Source organism: Clavelina lepadiformis, chromosome 5 (genome assembly GCF_947623445.1).
Source record: "Clavelina lepadiformis chromosome 5, kaClaLepa1.1, whole genome shotgun sequence".
NCBI lineage: Eukaryota > Metazoa > Chordata > Ascidiacea > Aplousobranchia > Clavelinidae > Clavelina > Clavelina lepadiformis.
The window spans coordinates 19,405,198-19,422,949 of NC_135244.1; the positions used below are offsets into that span (position 1 = coordinate 19,405,198).

At 36.9% G+C, this 17,752-nt stretch overlaps 2 protein-coding genes across 5 annotated transcripts in view; one reads left to right on the forward strand and one right to left on the reverse strand.

Annotated features, from left to right (window-relative positions):
• The window catches only part of LOC143460593 (agrin-like), a 42,361-nt gene extending 36,608 nt beyond the window's left edge, over positions 1-5,753 (forward strand). For all 4 annotated transcript variants that reach the window (XM_076958173.1, XM_076958174.1, XM_076958176.1 and 1 more), the window contains 11 exons: positions 99-220; positions 724-876; positions 952-1,077; positions 1,169-1,286; positions 1,424-1,535; positions 2,043-2,159; positions 2,302-2,491; positions 2,712-2,817; positions 3,718-3,954; positions 4,149-4,252; positions 4,395-5,753. In XM_076958173.1, coding sequence (XP_076814288.1) covers positions 99-220; positions 724-876; positions 952-1,077; positions 1,169-1,286; positions 1,424-1,535; positions 2,043-2,159; positions 2,302-2,491; positions 2,712-2,817; positions 3,718-3,954; positions 4,149-4,252; positions 4,395-4,546 — 1,537 coding nt within the window. In that variant the 3' untranslated portion in view covers positions 4,547-5,753. The remainder of the gene's footprint in view (positions 1-98; positions 221-723; positions 877-951; positions 1,078-1,168; positions 1,287-1,423; positions 1,536-2,042; positions 2,160-2,301; positions 2,492-2,711; positions 2,818-3,717; positions 3,955-4,148; positions 4,253-4,394) is intronic.
• A 695-nt stretch (positions 5,754-6,448) lies between these two features.
• Positions 6,449-12,476, reverse strand: LOC143460211 (growth hormone secretagogue receptor type 1-like). The gene is made up of 9 exons (XM_076957641.1): positions 12,368-12,476; positions 11,859-11,984; positions 11,576-11,705; positions 11,356-11,484; positions 10,188-10,318; positions 9,745-9,881; positions 9,116-9,223; positions 8,813-8,939; positions 6,449-6,798 (listed from the first exon to the last, which is right to left on the reverse strand). Exons 1-9 carry the CDS (start codon positions 12,385-12,387, stop codon positions 6,690-6,692), a joined length of 1,017 nt encoding a protein of 338 aa, XP_076813756.1. The 5' UTR covers positions 12,388-12,476; the 3' UTR covers positions 6,449-6,689.
• Positions 12,477-17,752: the final 5,276 nt, after the last annotated feature.

Genomic DNA, 17,752 nt, shown 5'->3' on the forward strand with positions numbered 1-17,752 from the left:
TTAGTTATACGAAACGACTCGCTTATTATACAAAACTATCATTTAACGTATGGAGCAGACTATTTTTAATTGTTTGACATGCTATAACACTGTAACAGGATCGCAGAATGTAGTTGGTCACCGTGTTTCCCGAATCCGTGTAACAACTCAGCAGATTGCTTTATTACGAGGCAGGGAGATAGATTCACCAACAAATGTCAATGCAAAGACAAATTTGAAGGTAAACAATAGTTAGTTCAAATGTAACTAATAGTTATAAATACTGTGGAAACTAACTAACTCACAGTTTAAGGATTGATCAATATATTTGGAGTTATCTGAAGTTGATCAAATTAACTGCAGATAACCTTAAAACGTGAATTGGTGATAGAGTAGTTGGTTTATTGTATTTGTTTCTACTGTTGCGTGTCTCTTTATGTAAACTTTTATTTATACTCTATGTGTGGAACCACGAAAACACTATAAGAGTTACGAAAATTTTTTGTTAGACAGCTTATAGTTATCTATAACTGTTTACATGCATTTTGATGGTGGGGCTGGAAAAGCTGCTTTGACTTTTTGAAAGTTTAGATTTATCAAAGTCTAGTTAACGAGCTTTCACTGATTTAATCATTAACAAGATTATACACGTTGGTTACTTGTTATAATTACCAACATGTTAGTCCCAATGAATAATTTATCGTCAAGATTAATGGTATTCACTTAACTCAACTTCCATCATAGGAGCTCGTTGCGAAAGAGAAGTCATGGAGAAGAAGATCGATCCATGCGCATCCAATCCATGTCACCCTTCAGCAAACTGCTCGTCAGCTACGGACCAAGATGGTTTCAACTGTATCTGTCCGCCCGGTAGATCAGACTCTCTCTGCAGCACCGGTAAGTTTTCGCTGACAAGATAAAATCCTCGGATGTGTATGAATGAGTTAACACCGTCCTTTACCGATCCTGCAGTTACTCATAGTCCCGCCTATATGCCTTCATTTGTTGGGGATTCCTACATCCAGCGCGAATCTCTGGGATCCACTGTGAAGAGCAGGATGGAAATTGAAGTTTTATTCTATTGCAGACAACCGGATGGTGAATATAAACTTGGAAGCTTTGCTATATTGTTGTAACAGTATATATTTACCTTTTTAATGGTAAATCGATATAATGTCTGCTTGTTCAGGCCTAATATTCTACAATGGACAGAAGAAATCAGGCAAAGGGGATTTTGTTGCACTTAATCTGCGAGATGGTCATTTAGAATTTCTGTATAACTTAGGACAGGGCATAGCAACGATCAGGTATAGGCCTTTTCCCTTAATCACCTCCTCTGCATATATAAGACCAGCATCTGTATCGTTTATGATTTAGTTGGTTTTACAGGCGTCTGTAAATGTCTTACTTTTAATTAATTCGCTATTTCTGTCTGCATTCGCAGAAGTACGAGCCCAGTGACGCTTGGCGACTGGCATCTGGCGAGGGTGTCTCGTGACATGACGCGAGGAGAGATGTCTGTCGACGGGGGAGTCCCCGAACGAGGAAGATCTCCGGTTAGTCAAAGCCTAAACCTGTGCCTTTTTCTTGCCTTTACTTGAAGTTGACTTCGTGTTTCGTTTTTTATTTTTTGCTTGCGTAGAAAGCGATTCCCGCAGTTCGAAACAAGGTTTGATAAATTTGTGATATGTCGTATATTTGGTATCGTGATATCACGAACAGCGCATCACCCTATCCTGTAAATTAATTCTCGGTGATACCGTTGTTGATAAAACCTGCATATTGTTCTTACTGTGCTACTTTTACGTTTAGCATGCTTGGCTCTTAACGCACAGGGTATGTATAGTTGATGGTCATCGTTTTTATCAACGTTGTGTGCTTTATGTTGCTTGGCCATTTGTTCTATTTGTTATTGTAAATTCACAGGACTTCGTTAATGAACGACTATCAGCTATCCCAGCAGATGCTTGCAGCGTACGCGATGTCACTGTAAATGGCCGTGGCCGTAAAGGATTTTTACGTTTTTAAATTGTAAACTCACCTGGTACAATAATCATTTACAGGGAGAAAATTTTCATTTGAATGTCAAGTTGCCTCTTTATTTGGGGGGAGTCCCGCAGTACAACAAAATGCTGCGTTCCTATGGAATCAGGAATGGATTGGATGGTGCTTTGCAGAAGGTGCAGTGATTGATAACGGTTAAATTTTAATCGTTGCAGAAGCCAATAAGCCTACATATACACAACCGTTACATAACACGTTCCACTGTTATGATTGGAATTATATTATTGTTTTTTAACTATGCGTTTTTTACGTGTCCAGTTTACAGTCAACGGTATGAATATCCCACTCTTCGTCGATAATCTCACCAACACTTCGTATAACGTGCAACCGTTCAACGGACACGCGTGCTACCACAACCCGTGTTTGAATGGTGGAGCATGCTTGCCAAACAGGGCCGAATACTCGTGCGCATGCGCCCCGGGCCATGTGGGAGAAAGTTGCGAAGAAGGTTCGGAACTTATTTGTGTCGAGGCACTGCTTTGTTTGAACGTAGCCTGTCGTTTTATACCATTTTTGTCAGGTTTTGACCGAGAACTGATGTAATAATTTAATGAATAATATACTATAGGCAAACACACTGTGCGCGTCACCTACTTTATTTACCAAAGTAGATCGTAGTATTTTTTTTATTACCGTATGTTTTAATGGTATTCTGTTTTTTCTGGCAGAATCAATCGATCTTCTGTCTGATCAAGTCTTACGAGACCAATCGGAATCCGGCGTCTATTTTGACGGCAAAGCCAAGGCCATGTACAACAACTACGTCAAGTCTATGTAAGTCGCTTGAAACTAGCTCTAATGTCGTCGCTAAATTATTAATAATTTTTTACTGCTTGAGTGATGTTTGTGTTTGTTTAAATAAGTCTCTTTTGTCGCATTTCTTTGGACAGTCAGGAGAACGAAATACCCGAGTGAGTACACATGTGGACATTTTTTCATTTCCAACGCGACTGTTTTAATATGATTAGATTTGATAGAATAACATTTCTTCTTGTGAGGCGTCGTCTTTAAGTTTCACCAAAAGCGTTTCCTCTGTGATAGTATTCTCTTTATTCGTCTTTTCAGCTTCTTTGCTTCAAAGTAAGTATGGAAACGTTTTGTTTAGTTGGTAAAGCGGTAAATTTGTATGATGTCATTTGTCCAGCCCCTCTCATGTCATTTCAACCTTTCATCATTAATTTAAATCGTGTCATGCGTGGTCATAAGCAGCTCACTTCATTGCATGAATTCATCGCGTCCGTCTGAAACTTTTTCTACTGGAAGTGTTTCATTTTATCGGCTCATACCCCCCAATGTAATCCTGGCCGTAATATCTTGATTTAGCAAAATACGATGTTGTTATTTCCCAACATCACAGCGTTAACTCATAAGCTTTGGCAAACAGTTTCTTGAACACATTGTACTATTTATTTGTAACATCTCTTTCGTCTGTTATCGAAAACAGTTTTTCACTTTCATCATTCCTTAAACCATCCGTAACCCTTGCGTTGTTGAATTACGTATGGTGTGCCAAATTGTTTCAATGAGCAAAATGAAAGCAGATTTGTATATTCAGAGACTGATCATTTAGTTTGAGTTGTGCTGTAATATCAATCGATGCTTAATTCTGCAAATATATCATGAAAATGACGTCAAAATCCCCATATTTATTTTTCGTGTCTATTTTATCTGCAGCTCGCGTTCATTACGCCACAATGCGTATCAGATCCGCATAAGGACCAAGCGGCCTCATGGTTTGCTGTTGATGGCGGGGAAGGCAAGAAGAACTGACAGAATGTCAGGAGATTACCTGGCACTGGCCGTCACCGACGGAAAAGTCCATTTGCGCTATGACCTGGGCTCCGGTCCTGCCCACGTGATTTCAGACGATAGAATAGATAACGGAGAGTGGACTACCATTAATGTAGAGAGGTAATTGCAGGCGTATTTGTTTAGCTTCAGTGTCAACCGGCGTAATTGGTGCTGGTGATTTTAATTGTAACGTAACCACTCTACTTATTTATGTCGTGTTTGGAAGTCATTAAAACGACACTACTTAATCATTTCAGTCGAAGTTATTTTGTTGCCTTTTAGCGATAAACACAAAAAATGTCATACTTTTACAGGATTGACAAAGAAGCCACTCTTCAAGTAAACAACGGTCTCGTCCAACACGTGACCTCGCCAGGTAAAACAAGAAAATTAAACACAGACGGCTTTCTCTGGCTTGGTGAGTTTTATCGTGCTTTACCTCTTTACATTAACTAGTTTTTGAATTAATTAGGCCCAAGTAAAACTGGACTATTTTTTGTAGCTTTTGTTTTTAATCTCGGATGACAAATTGTTCAACTTTTATCTTTCTATGTCATCAGGAGGAATCGATTATCAGCCGCGGGGAATTGGGTTGTACAAATCCTTCTTCAACTCGTTTGTGGGATGCGTTTCTCGCTTCATGATCCACGAGGAAGAAATCCTGCTGCCAGAGGATGCGCTCAACTCCCCAGATCTTCCATCTTGCTCATGATGCCAATAAGAAAATCAAAAATCAAATCTTCTTCAGTCGAATCTGGCCGAGGACTCAAGACACCAGTTAATTCCTCGCGCACTTGGGATCAATTGAACCTTTAGTTGCAGGAATGTTCTTTGGAGCGACCCTATGTTGTGTCCACATTTCAATTTGAACTTGTGTTTTCTCTTTTTTGTGTGGGAGTAAATCGTTTTCAGTGAATCAGAAATGAGCAAACTTAGCATCAAGGAAAATTTTCAATTTGTAATTACTGTGCTGATGCTGTCTTCTGCTTTATCGTTCCTTTTCGTGTTCGGTATTTCCTGCTTTGATCGCTTCTACCGAATAGGTTGATGAAATGACCAAAGATTCCTTTTCACTTTTGAGTCAGGTCGCGTTAAATTAAACCCGGTTTCGTCGAATTGGAAATACTAAATTTCCTTGTAGAGACTGACGTCACAGTTAGAGCAAGGTTCTTTTTCTTAACGACCCTTCCTGTTTGATTGACGTTACATACTAGACATCAAAATTCCGACTAGTTTTCTGTTATTTGATTGTTTTGCGCTTCATGCACTGTTTTCACCTGTAGAAAAGCGTCTACAAACATGATTGCAATTTCAGTTATTTTTCAATCAAAGACCATAAGTGCTTAAGCGGGCTAACATTGGATTTTACTTTTATACAACTTCACTTGGAAAGCAGATACAGTAACGTCGTGTTTTACATGTCTTTTAACCACTGTTTTCGTTGCATGGGATTTCTTGTTGTTTGAATGAGGCATTAACGTTTAGTTTTAAAGTAGACAGTTTTGATCTTTCAGGGTGAAGTATACATACATACTGGCGCTTAACCCATTCATAATTGAAGTTTAATTGTTTTCTAATTATTGTACTATTTATTGTGTTGTATTTTCAACTATCACGCGACGTTGTGCCACAGCAATGTTGGCCTAATTTATTCTCCCCACACTGTACACATGCTGTTGCATGTTTTGTAGTCGTTTCTTTTTTCTCTCTCCGCGCATGCTTTTTTCTTTTTTTCTCTCACACGTTTGATACCAAAAACGAATTTTTCTTTGCTTGATTTTCCGTTGTTATCCCAATCAATTTCACAAACTTTTGTAACCATATTTTGTATGCACACATATTACGTTATGTCGCTCGTTATTGTTTATTACTTTTCGTTCAGCATATTGTTTTATGAGAATAAATTTCAGATTATCGTTTTGGGACTACATTTCTCCTGCTAGATTCACACTGTACGAAAGTTTTTCATACCTAGACATTGCTCAAGGGTCAAGTTAAGGCCATGGTGTTGGTGAATGGACCGGGCGAAATACGATCGTCGACTCCACCCGTATCGTATAGTCCGTTTTAGAAACATTGCAGCACCGCCAAGTAACCAGTTGTTATTTTGTTTAATAAGATTTGTTGAACTTATAAATCCACCACGGTGATAGCATGGATGATTTACGATTTAGTATTTACAATACCGTTTCTTGGTAAATGAAATAAAAACCGATGGTGGGAAGTGTGAAGAAATTTTGCGACCCAAGTAAAGTGTTTGCTTTACCTGTCGGCACCAAGGCATTGGGAACGATTTACCACAATCACAATTTATCTCTTTCTAATTTCCTTATAGGCCTACATTACACTTTTGAAAGCAAAAGTTTAAATCAAGTTCAATTTTTATTTAGAAAAATTAGGATTTCGTCTGGTATTGTGAATAAAATGCAATGCTTAATTTTCAAAGAAATTCTTTGATTGATCGAGTAAACTTAACAATGATTTATTGACTGGGAGAATATTTGCGAACTCCCTTTGCTATTTCAAATCTTAATCAATTTATTACCAATTTGTATTTTTAATTATCTTTGTACTGTTGCATTTCGCTTGCATAAACCGTTTTAATTTAGAAATATTGGTTTATTGACAATATTTAATTTTTCGAAATCTGTGCAAAACTGTAGCCTGTACCAGTTCCGCGATCCCTAACGAAACGCATAAAAAAGCAAAAGTACATCAATATCGATGAAAAAGAGCGTTAGAAGAATGAAACATCTCTTGAGTCAAATTAATACAACAATAGTAATAATACAACAATAGTAAATTAAATACAACAATAGTAATAGTATATAAGTTATACAACACAATGAAATATTTTACACAGAATTTTGTGCATGCCCCGTGCTTGAAACAATGCGTTTCTTCAGTGCACAAACCTTTAGCCAAATTCCTTTGAGCAAGGCGGTCGTTTCTAGACGAATTTTTCTGTAAGAACAGGAGTGTTCAAAACTTTTGTTTTCCTTTATGACGCGACGGTTATCATTATGACAATATTGTTCTGTACAGGCATTCTCAGCTTGACCTTGTAGTTTACATCTGAATGTTTATCAGGTCTTTTATACGAGCAATTGAAAACAATCTGCTAGTTACACCTACAGGCATAGGTGGGCTGTACCGCGGTACTACAGTACCGAATTACTGTACCGCGGTACTATAGTACCGAATTACTGTACCGCGGTACTTTTTCAGTACCGATACCAGTACCGTCAGTACTTTTGAAAAAAAATACCGAATCTCTGTACCGAATTACTTTTTTCAAGAAATTTCAGTCGGTCCCTGTACTTGGTACTTTTCACGTGATAATTTCAAAATTTTGACAAGTATGTTTTCAAAAATATATGTTAATTAATCCTTAATATTAATTTTAGCTTATGCTGATCTTTTTTAATCTAGAAATGTCAAGTAAAATTGCAAGCGATTAATGTTACGTATGTTTTAACCTGGAGTAACCTTTACCGGGAGCATAATAGCGGAAAACATTGCATTTGCAGCAGCATCTTTTACACAAAAAGTACCGGTATCGACAAAGTACTGAACTCCTTTTTTAAAATAGTACCGAATATCGGAATCGTCAGTACATTTTTTGCCAAGTACCGGTACCGTCACCGACGGTACTTTCAAAGTACCAACTGCCCACGTCTGCCTATAAGCAACTTCATTTCGCTTATATGCATGTGCAGCGTGGTCCAACTGCAAGCCCGCGGGCCAAAGTTGGCCCGCGAGCACCGATTTTTTGGCCCGCGAACTGATAGTCAGCTTTGATAGTCGCTATTGTCGAGGAAGAACCTGGACCGCAGATGTCACATTGATCAGCATTTAATAGCTAAATTTTGAACTATTCTAATTTCAGCTTTAATAAAAAATGAAAACTTTTTTCAGTTCTAATTTCAGTTCTAATATCAATGTCACATTGTTTTTCAGTTCTAATTTCACATTTCTTCAGTTCTAATTTAAAAACATTGGCCCGCAAGAGAAAAAAATTTTCTGATTTTGGCCCGCGATGAAAAGAAGTTGGACCACGCTGTGCATGTGGATAGATTTAGTATTACAACTGTCGCTTGCCGGTTAGCACAGAAACACTTAATTTTGTCGTGATATAGGCCTACAACCCGAACTTCTTGTGTTGTATAGCTTGCACTCTGATTTAGTGAGTTAATTCTCGTTGTGATTGATTTGGAGACTATTAGTTATGTGCGCACTATATGTAATACATCAACATCATAGGAGCAGTTTCTCATATTCTCATGTATTTTTTCCAATAGAAATAGGAGTTATGTTTATGTGGTTAACCATAAAGTGGGAAGAACAAACTTGCCTTGAATTCTATCTGTCGGTAACAGATGAGTCAGGGAAAAAAGTCAGAGTATATTTGCTACTTGTTAAACCTTACTTGGGCACATTCTTGTTGAACTACATATAACCTACTTTTATTGCACATAACCTATGTATACAGTAGCCTACTGTAGCTCCTTATATAGCAAAGTAATACCCTTAGACCAGGGGCGGGCAACATACGGCCCGCGACGGGATTTTGAGTGGCCCGCAGACAGTTTCCGGTCTTACATGATAATGTGACCTGCGGCCACATTCTGCCGCAATCCCTGTATTGCGTCACTGAATAAGTCCAAGTTTGCCAACCTGAGAAAGATGGCCATGAATCTACTTGTTCTATTCGGGTCTAGATACATTTGTGAGCAAACATTTTCGACCATGAACATTAATAAGACAAAGCTGCGTTCCAATCTATTCAGGAATCCGGCCCGCCAAGAACTTCATTTTCTCATATCAGGCCCGCCGACTGAAGAAGTTGCCCGCCCCTGCCTTAGACTCTTATCGTAGCCTATTTTAGTATCTTTAGTGCTATAAAATTGGGTTGTCGATTACAACCGTGGTTTATAATTTATCGTTTGATATTGTTATACTGGGAAAAGAAAATTACCTGGATCCGAGATTGTAGAAAATGGGGTCAAGACATTCGCTGATTCTCAAAAGCAAATACGTAACGAATTCAAACCACCAGTTGCCATAAATATCTGGTCCTGGCGGAATGCTTGTGTTGTGGAAAACTGCACACATAAAAAGATTTGAATGGCAAGTAAGTTAGAAAAAAATTTACCTAAGAGCGGACAACAGCTACAATTAAAATATGTAGCTATGAGCAAAATTAAAAAAATTACTGGGTGCTGGTGTACACGAAAAAAATGAAAATCTAGAAAGCTCTGTACTGTGACTATATTCTTACTTCCTCTAGGGATGTAACCGAGCAGAAAAGAGCTGACTATCAAGCTCAACTGAAGGATTATTTTCTTTTCTCTCCGCGCATTATTCCTGTCGTTTTCGTTGCCCCGTTCTAAAGTATAAAGCAAAACGTTAAAATGCTTCAATGAATATCTATTTGACAAAAAAGACAACGCATTGTTCAACACAAAATAGTGATAGTCAGTAAATAGTAACAGCAGCAACAGTAACAATAATAATAATAACAATAATAATAGCAATAGTAACAAGTAGCAAGTGATTTTATGGATGAATCACTTGAACAGCAAATAAGTAACTGTAGGGAACCAATACAACTACAGTAACTTTGCGCTGGCCTTAAGTAATCATTTAACAACATGTACTTTGATTAACTAAGTAATGACATTCAAACAGACTACTTTTGAATTGTTGCTGTCAAAACAGTCAAGCATGACGGCTCGTATGTAGCCTGTAGGGCCTACAGGCTACTGGCTATGCCCTAGGCCTATAGTATAGGCAGTTACATCGTATAGGCGTAATAACTGTTACGTTAAAGCCACTCTTAAATATAATATGAACAATGAACATCACCTAGGGCAATATGCTATAAGTATCCATTTAGACTATACTCACGTCTTATTTCTTTCGTAGCCTTTCCACTCAGTTTGACTTTGACGATTGTCATAATTGACAAGACAATAATCAAAATCATTGCCAGGTAAAAGAAAATGCTGTACACCACCCACGTATATATGTTGAATTCGTCTTTCCTGCAAATTACATCAAACAGTATACCAACTGCGTTCTTATAATTTAGGCCTAATTCAAAGTATAAGAATATATTCCAGATGCTTATGTTAAGAACACTTGCTTGCACTCTGTTTGATTCAACATACTTTTATTTGTAATTACTTATAAAGTAAAAACAATGAAAATATCAAAATGACTAGCTGGGCATTTGATCAGTAGACAGCCGACAGTTATAGCTTCAGAAAGCATTGTTCCTAACGAGGAAAAAACCAAAAAGTAACACGAGTAAAAACGAAAAGGTGACAATTGAAAATATAGAAATATACCATTTAGTATTCAAGTGACAGGAAGGACCTTTTTCCAGAGGCAAAGGAGGTCTCGGCCTTGCTTTGAACCAAATGCAGGATGGTATGAAACCAGCAACAAAGCTCACCGCCCACATGACGCTTATGTAGATCTGAATGTAAGTTAATGATGGATAAAGTGTAGAAACAACTTAATCTTAAGTTTTAGGCTTACCCTTAGTTTTCAACATTTATTAAATTTCCTGCAGACAAGTTGTATCGGACAAAGTATATAGAAGGGCAGTACCTACTGTAACCATTCTAATTGAATATGTCTGGGTTTTTTATCACATAAAAACAGTTTGCGCTACCATTGAGAATGTTTTCAGAGTAAAACAATATGTCTGCTGCTTGTATATGCAAATGGATTGGTTGTTTCTTTCCCCTTCATTTCTTTCGCAATTTAATATATCGAAACTTCTGAATTTATGTCATGCAAACATTTTTCTCAATCCGAGATTGAATTCATATTGATGCCGTACCATTGCCCACCACGCAATCACATTAACAGCAAAGAACAATTGCATGATTTTTCAATCGTGAGATTGCTATTTTTGACCCGAAAGGCTTTGAAATAGGCTTACATTCCGTCCAGTTATAGGGCCCTTGGAATCCATATGGCGCTTTTGAGTAAGGTAAACAATTTTTTGCCACAACAAAAGGTCTTGAAAAGAAGGTGATGACGTTTCTGCCCCATTTAGTATTTACGGTAGTCAAAGCTCTATTTACTATAGTTGTTACTGTACAATTTTGGGGAAATTTTCTTTCCTAATCTTCCTTATCCGCATCCAATATATTCTCTTTTGTGCCGTCATTCTTTTCTTTCTATTTTTGGTCGTATCTTTTCGGTATTATGCAATACGCGGTGATCAGTCATTTTAATGCGCCTTTAACTTTCGGTATGTCTCGGTTTGCTCAGAATTTAAGTTATCATTTAATTAACAGTGTCTTAAAAATAATTTACAAAAAACAAAAACTATAAAAATGACATCACATAAATACAGTAAATAAAACCCACATCGTATAAGTACACGTTGGATAATCACCATTGGAAATAAACTTGCCAGTAACACTTTATAAGCTAAAATTACAGTTATTTTACCCGAGTGAAAAATTGTAGTAGCATAAATCTCAAGGAAGAAAAACTTACACAAGCGCGGGAGTATTTGTTCCGTCTATAGATAATAGGCCACTGTACGGAGATAAAACGAAGAGCGGCGAAGCAGAAGATGTGAACGGACGTGGCGTAAGAAGTCCAAGTGTCGATTGACCAGAACATCTGAAAAACGACGATTTACCAAAATTCAAAAGCCAAGGATTTTTCTTTTAACTTTTACTCTACGAAAAATTTTAGTTGCTATTTTGTTTACCTTGCACAAAAAATCTGACCATTCCCAATTATAGTAGCCCCAGGTTCGTCGGTAAATATTCAAAGGGCTGATGATTGCTGATATCAAATCAGAAACACACAAGCTGGCTATCAGGCAGTTGAAAGTCGACCTGCACATCAAAAAAGCTTTCTTTTATATTCCTTGAGTTTATAAATAGGCTCGAGATATGAAAACCATACGACTCTATACTCTCCAAAAAGATGACGTATTTTCCGGTAATAATTTGTTAGTGACGTTCAAGTGACGACACCAAAACAATTACCTGAGTTTGGATGATCTAATCACTACGAACGTGGTAATGGCGTTGGCGAAAAACCCGAAAAGTGCCAGTGGAATCAATGTGCTACAGGTGAGAAAAAGGCCAGCTTCCATTGGGAGCGAAAAGTTGCTGAAAAAAAGCATTATTTTTCGTCGTAAAATTTCATTGCTAACAATTTATAACCACTTTATGATAACTCGCTTGTCTGTAACAAAATTGCTAAAAAGTGGCAAGTGACTGGGTTCACTATATAGTCACCAATGAACACAAGTACAACCTAATCAAGTGTCGCTTATACTTTGCGCAAGGGTAGCACCAACAAGGTAGCACAAGTGGGAATCGAACCCTGGTCGCATTTTTACAAATCTCTAACCGCTGCGCCACGGAGCCAAAAAAGACCTATAGTAGTGTAGCCCAAAGATATTTGTATATGAGCTGCATTACCGAAATATTAATTACATAATCATGGGTGGTTCATCTTATGCAATTGTACGGTAATTCAACGTATTTACCTGTGTGCATCGTAAGTCATCGCCTTCGTTTCAAATTAGCTCGCAAGACTTAATTTCCTAGGTATATTAAAACGTTTAGGTGTAAGTTAAACGATTAAAATTTAGGCCTACAAACAAACAAAAAATGATATAGAGACTCAAATTAATAAGTCGACATCCAGTTGCTTCGTCTGTTTTTTTCTAAACACCTGATACTGTCATTATCTGTAGTCTATCGCCAGTTTGACGGTCCAGTTTTTTCCTCGTAAAATATTAACTATAAAGTAGCCTATAGTTGTAAACCTCTAATCGTTCAATACAATACCCTAATCGTTGTATATCGAAATAAATGTCTTTGCTTGTCTCTGGCTCTTGTATAATTGTTCTACGTATGAGTAGTAATTCCCAACAATTAATAACTCTCACTTTACTAGACACCGACCTTACATTGAACAACACCAACAATCAGTGCCCGAGAAGAAAACCCTCAAATAACACCAAATCTTCAGCTCGTAATATAAAGAGTACTGAAATCAGATTTGTAAGGGCATGCGACCTGTACCCACAGTAAAAAATTCGGAACTCTTTCCAATGATAGACACCAAGCAATTTAGGTAAATATTTTCAAACTAAACACACCCGGGTGTCTACACGCCGTAAAGGGAAATCTCTTCGGCAGATTCCCAAAATATAAGAAATCAAATATTTGCTCCGATTCGAAATCCCATTTTTTACTTCAAAGGCTTTTCCCTGGTATCGGTTGTTTCGATTCATTGTTTTAAATAAAAAGACGCACTTATATGCGTGACTATTCTAAATTGTTTTAAACAACACAACAATTTTTTTTGCCAGTACGCCGTGTTTATCTCGAGCCGATAGTAATGGTTGTATTTTTAATGGTATTATACATACTGTAGTTGTTTTGAACTTTCATAGAATACCGAGTTTACATCGAAAAGAGAAAGCAATGATAAAATAAAAAATAATATAAAATATAAATATAGAATATAAAATATTTACAGTTAATATGAAATACTTACTTGATATAATATAATGATATAATACTTAATAAAAAATATTCACAGTTGAAGTAAAATGTGGGTCAGAAAATCTTGATACATAAAAATGTTCATGAATGTGAAAGCTGTAATCTACTCGGGCAAGGTATAGTCAGAATCAGTTTCACATTTACAAGGTCAAATGTTATATAATGTAAATATATACAATATAGTATATATATAAATGTTAATATAGTACCCGTGCGTACTATATTTGCCTTGTGTGTTAATATTTAAACCACAGTATTTTTGGAAGAATCGGTAAGCCTCAAGATAAGAATTTAATACATATTAGATTGTAAACGATTTAAAACATGGCAGAACAAACGCTTAGAATTTTTACCTAATCAGAAAATCAGTAATGGGTTTTCGATGACGCACAAAGATATGCAAATGTAAACAGAGCGATAGATCAAGAAAATTTTTATCTTATCCAAAATTCGTACCGTACAGTTTGGACAAATCAGATAAACCAACCATTCACTGCGACTAAAACCCACTACAACGCTTTTACCGATATGCTTTGGATCATTGACCTTCTTGTGAACCGAGTAGAGCATCCTTATTGCTAGGTTTTACAGAAGTTTTGTTCTGTAACTGTTTCGTTTTTAAATAGCGTTTTGTCTTTTAATGTTTCGTCCTTGGACTTTTTGGCTTCGCCTCTGACAGCTATTAAACTTGATTACGATGACGTCAGAATTTACAGTCATTGTTAGTTACACAAAAATTAAGTTTTATCAGTTTTTGAAAATACGTACACAAACTAGTGTATGTTATTTACAGTACTGTATATGCAAAACTACAAACGACAAGGCACGAAAGGTTTTGGGGTCGAAAGTCGAAACGTTGGCATCCATCTCGCTCCGTATAGCTTCTAGTTTTTGGAAGCCGAATATTAATAACAAACAATTATACAGTGTCATACGAAATCGGATGTTTACTAAATTTTTATGATGTTATGTTGAAATGATTCTACACCGTATGTTTGGTCAATGACAATGATGGGCTCAATGTTATGGCATTAAGCAAAATTGCAATGGTCAGACAAATAGATTGAGAAAGATTTGTTCCAGATGACTTTGTAGAAGCGCAGCTATGTAAGTTACCTTTATATCTTAAATTCATTGTTCAATGTTCATTAACCTTTATTGCTAGGTTCTGTTGACACTTATTTAATATATAGGGTCAGGTATCAAAACTGGAGAGTTTGTTTTCCCCATCCATTGCAAGAAGTTCTAGGCTCAATAAAACATATCGGTTTGACCTCTAAAATATGACATGTAGGGTTAATTTATACGATTTCAAATTTAGTTATTAAGCTACGAGTTCTTACGGAATCAGATTTATTCTGAATAACAGTACAGTAGAATTTAATGACGTACGCAAGAGTATGACGTTTATGAGTATGTACCGAGCAGTTAACAGATTGTGTCACCTCACAAGATCCGCTCCGTAAAAAGCTTCAGTGTGTATGATTGTACACTAATGGTAGAGTTATTATGTGCAGTTTTCCCACAAAACCCGGTCTGTGTGCGAACTTGTTTGAAATGTGAACTTAGCGTTAACTAAAAAGTTTTCCCGCATTCAACAGCTGAACAACAACGCATGCGCAAAGAGTCTGCTTTAGATCTTAATATAGCAGTTAAAGGTATTACAATGGTCCACTATACATGTCAAAACAGCTCATAACAGCATTTTAATCCAATAACTGCTAAGTCTATACTGTCATTGATATAGAGTGATTCATGCTATAAAGAAGTTTGCTATATAGGTGTAAAGAAACGCAAACATCTTTTAACGATCTTCTCGTTAAATAATAGGAATCGGCAAAAGCGTGAAGGCTTGTAACTTCAAGCTGCACAGCAGGAAGGAAAATGTTGAACAAACGCCTGTGCACTGCGTTCAGTTGAACCCGCGTAGTTTTAAAAAAAATGTGCTCAACAAACAAGCCAAATTAGGCGTCGAAAGTGTGTAGTATTGCATCATGTGTGTTTCGGTAGCATACCAACAAGATTGATAGACTTTGTTCGTGGGAACCCTATCTACACTATGTGTGGACGACCCTGCAGACAGTCACAGCTAAACGTGGCGTACAGTTGCACTGTTTGCTGTAGAAACTTGAAATTTGGTGACTTTTCCTAAACAATGTTCAGCTATCTGTCCATGTTTGTTTTATAAAGTTTGATTTTGTTATTTTTGAGATATTGTTATATTTTCATCATTTTGCTCTCTGTTGCCACCATGAGCGCATTGAAGCGTATCGTTTTCGTTTACTCATTCACGGACCACTAACTCGACTAATTATTCTCTTGTTTTCTCTTCTCGCGGTCAACTGGTTTTCCAGCAAATTAAGCACAGCGGGAGCGCGGCGTAACAAAGAAGAACTTCTAGAATTGTATCACTTGTAGAAATATTTAATTTTACACTTTTTTATTTTTAAAATTATATTGTATAAAGGAAGCCAGATGTTTTTGCTACTAACCTGTAAAAATCCGATCAGTTTACGACGTATAATTTTCGAGTAATTAACGATTGAATGTTTGTTTGGAGTGTCGGGCCACACATAGTTAAAATAGTAATGTCGCTCACCCGGTTTAGATAGGGTTAAGCCAGGAGCCAGAATTCTATCTAACACTTCTATGTAAGAGAAAGCAAAAAAAAACACAAAAACTGTTCCTATGTCTAGACTCTAGAGTCTGGACATACTCTAGACCAGGGGTGTTCAAATGATTTCTGCCATGATCCACCACAACCAAACCTGACAACATGATGATCCACTGAATATGAATAGTAAATATATTGGACATGCTTTAATTTTTATGGTGCTTTATTCATGAAAATGTACCCTACAACATATTAATAACTTTGTAATAGTCAAAAGTGAAGTGTGCTACAGCTGCAAGATTGTTTCAGTGAGAAAAATGATGAGTTGGTTTAGATCTCACAATAGCGTCGAATTGAGGCTTTCTGTCACTTACTGATAATAAGCTCATGAAGATGAGCATTTGTGAGTCTCGTTCTATGCTTGTTTTTTACAAAATTCATTGATGAAAACAACGACTCACAAAGGTACGTAGAAGCGAAGCAAGTAAGGATCCTTCTAGCCAGCCTGGTTATAACTGGGTACCTTTCCAAGGTTACAAGTGATAACCAAAACACATTTGGATCTGCGATACAAATCTCATCTCCTTTAAGATTACAAAGTTCTACCTGCATTTTAGACACCAGCAATGCATATTCAGTGGAAAGTTGTGTTTTCCAAGTGCCATCAACATCAGCAGACAGTGGATGTGAAATTAGCTCTATAACTGAACTGATTTCATAAAATTCCTTGAACTTGTTACAGAACTCAGTGTCCAAATTTTCCAGAAATTCGACAAAGCATGACCAATCATTATCACAGCTAACTTCTTGTAGAGTCACTTTCAAGCATGGAAAGTGGAGCATGTCTTTGGTGATATCTGAAACGAATAGCAACAGCTGTTGCTTGAAAGATTTCACTGCTGACCACAGCTGAATGATAGTGTGCCCCTTGCCCTGGAGCTTCAAGTTCAGAGTATTTAGATGGGTAAAACAGTCAGCAAGAAAAGCCAAGTTACATAGATTGGTACCTTCAAGCAGAGTACTAGTTTGACCCCTTTCATTCAAAAACATGACCAACTCTTTACGAAGGTCCCACAGCCGTCTTTCGTCACACACACCATTCACATTGCACACATAATAGTTTCGTCACAGACACCATTAAGTTCGCACACCAGCATCGTATTAATAACAATGACAGCAGGGAGCAAGATCGACAAAAGTAGCTTTCTGAGTGCAAAGAAATTAGTACGGAAAGAAATAAAAGTGTTGTTCGCATATTTTAGCAACTCAAAATTAAATTCTTATACTACTATATATCGCATGCAACGGAGAGCTGCTCGCGTACCACATGAAAAGCCCCAGCTTAGTAGCAAAAACATCTGGCTTCCTGTATATATCATAATTGTAAAACTAAAGAAAGTACATGTAGTGTAAATTAAGTATTTCTACAAGTGATACATTTCTAGAAGTTTTTTGTTTCGCCGCGGCCCCCCGCTGTGCAGAAAACCAGCTGACCGCGAGAAGAGAAGACAAGAGAATAGTTAGTCGAGTTAGTGGTGTGTAAATGAGTAAACGAAAACGATACGCTGCAATGCTGAGTGGGAGCAAAATTATGCTATTATAAATTCAAAAAATTAATTTCAACCCTGGCAATTAGTATCCACATGAAAAGTGAAAGTTTTTTTGGAAAAAAAAAGTTTCTCTTGAAAAAAAAAACTTTTTTTTTTGAAAAAAAAAGGAAGTTTCAAAAGTTTTTTTTTCAAGG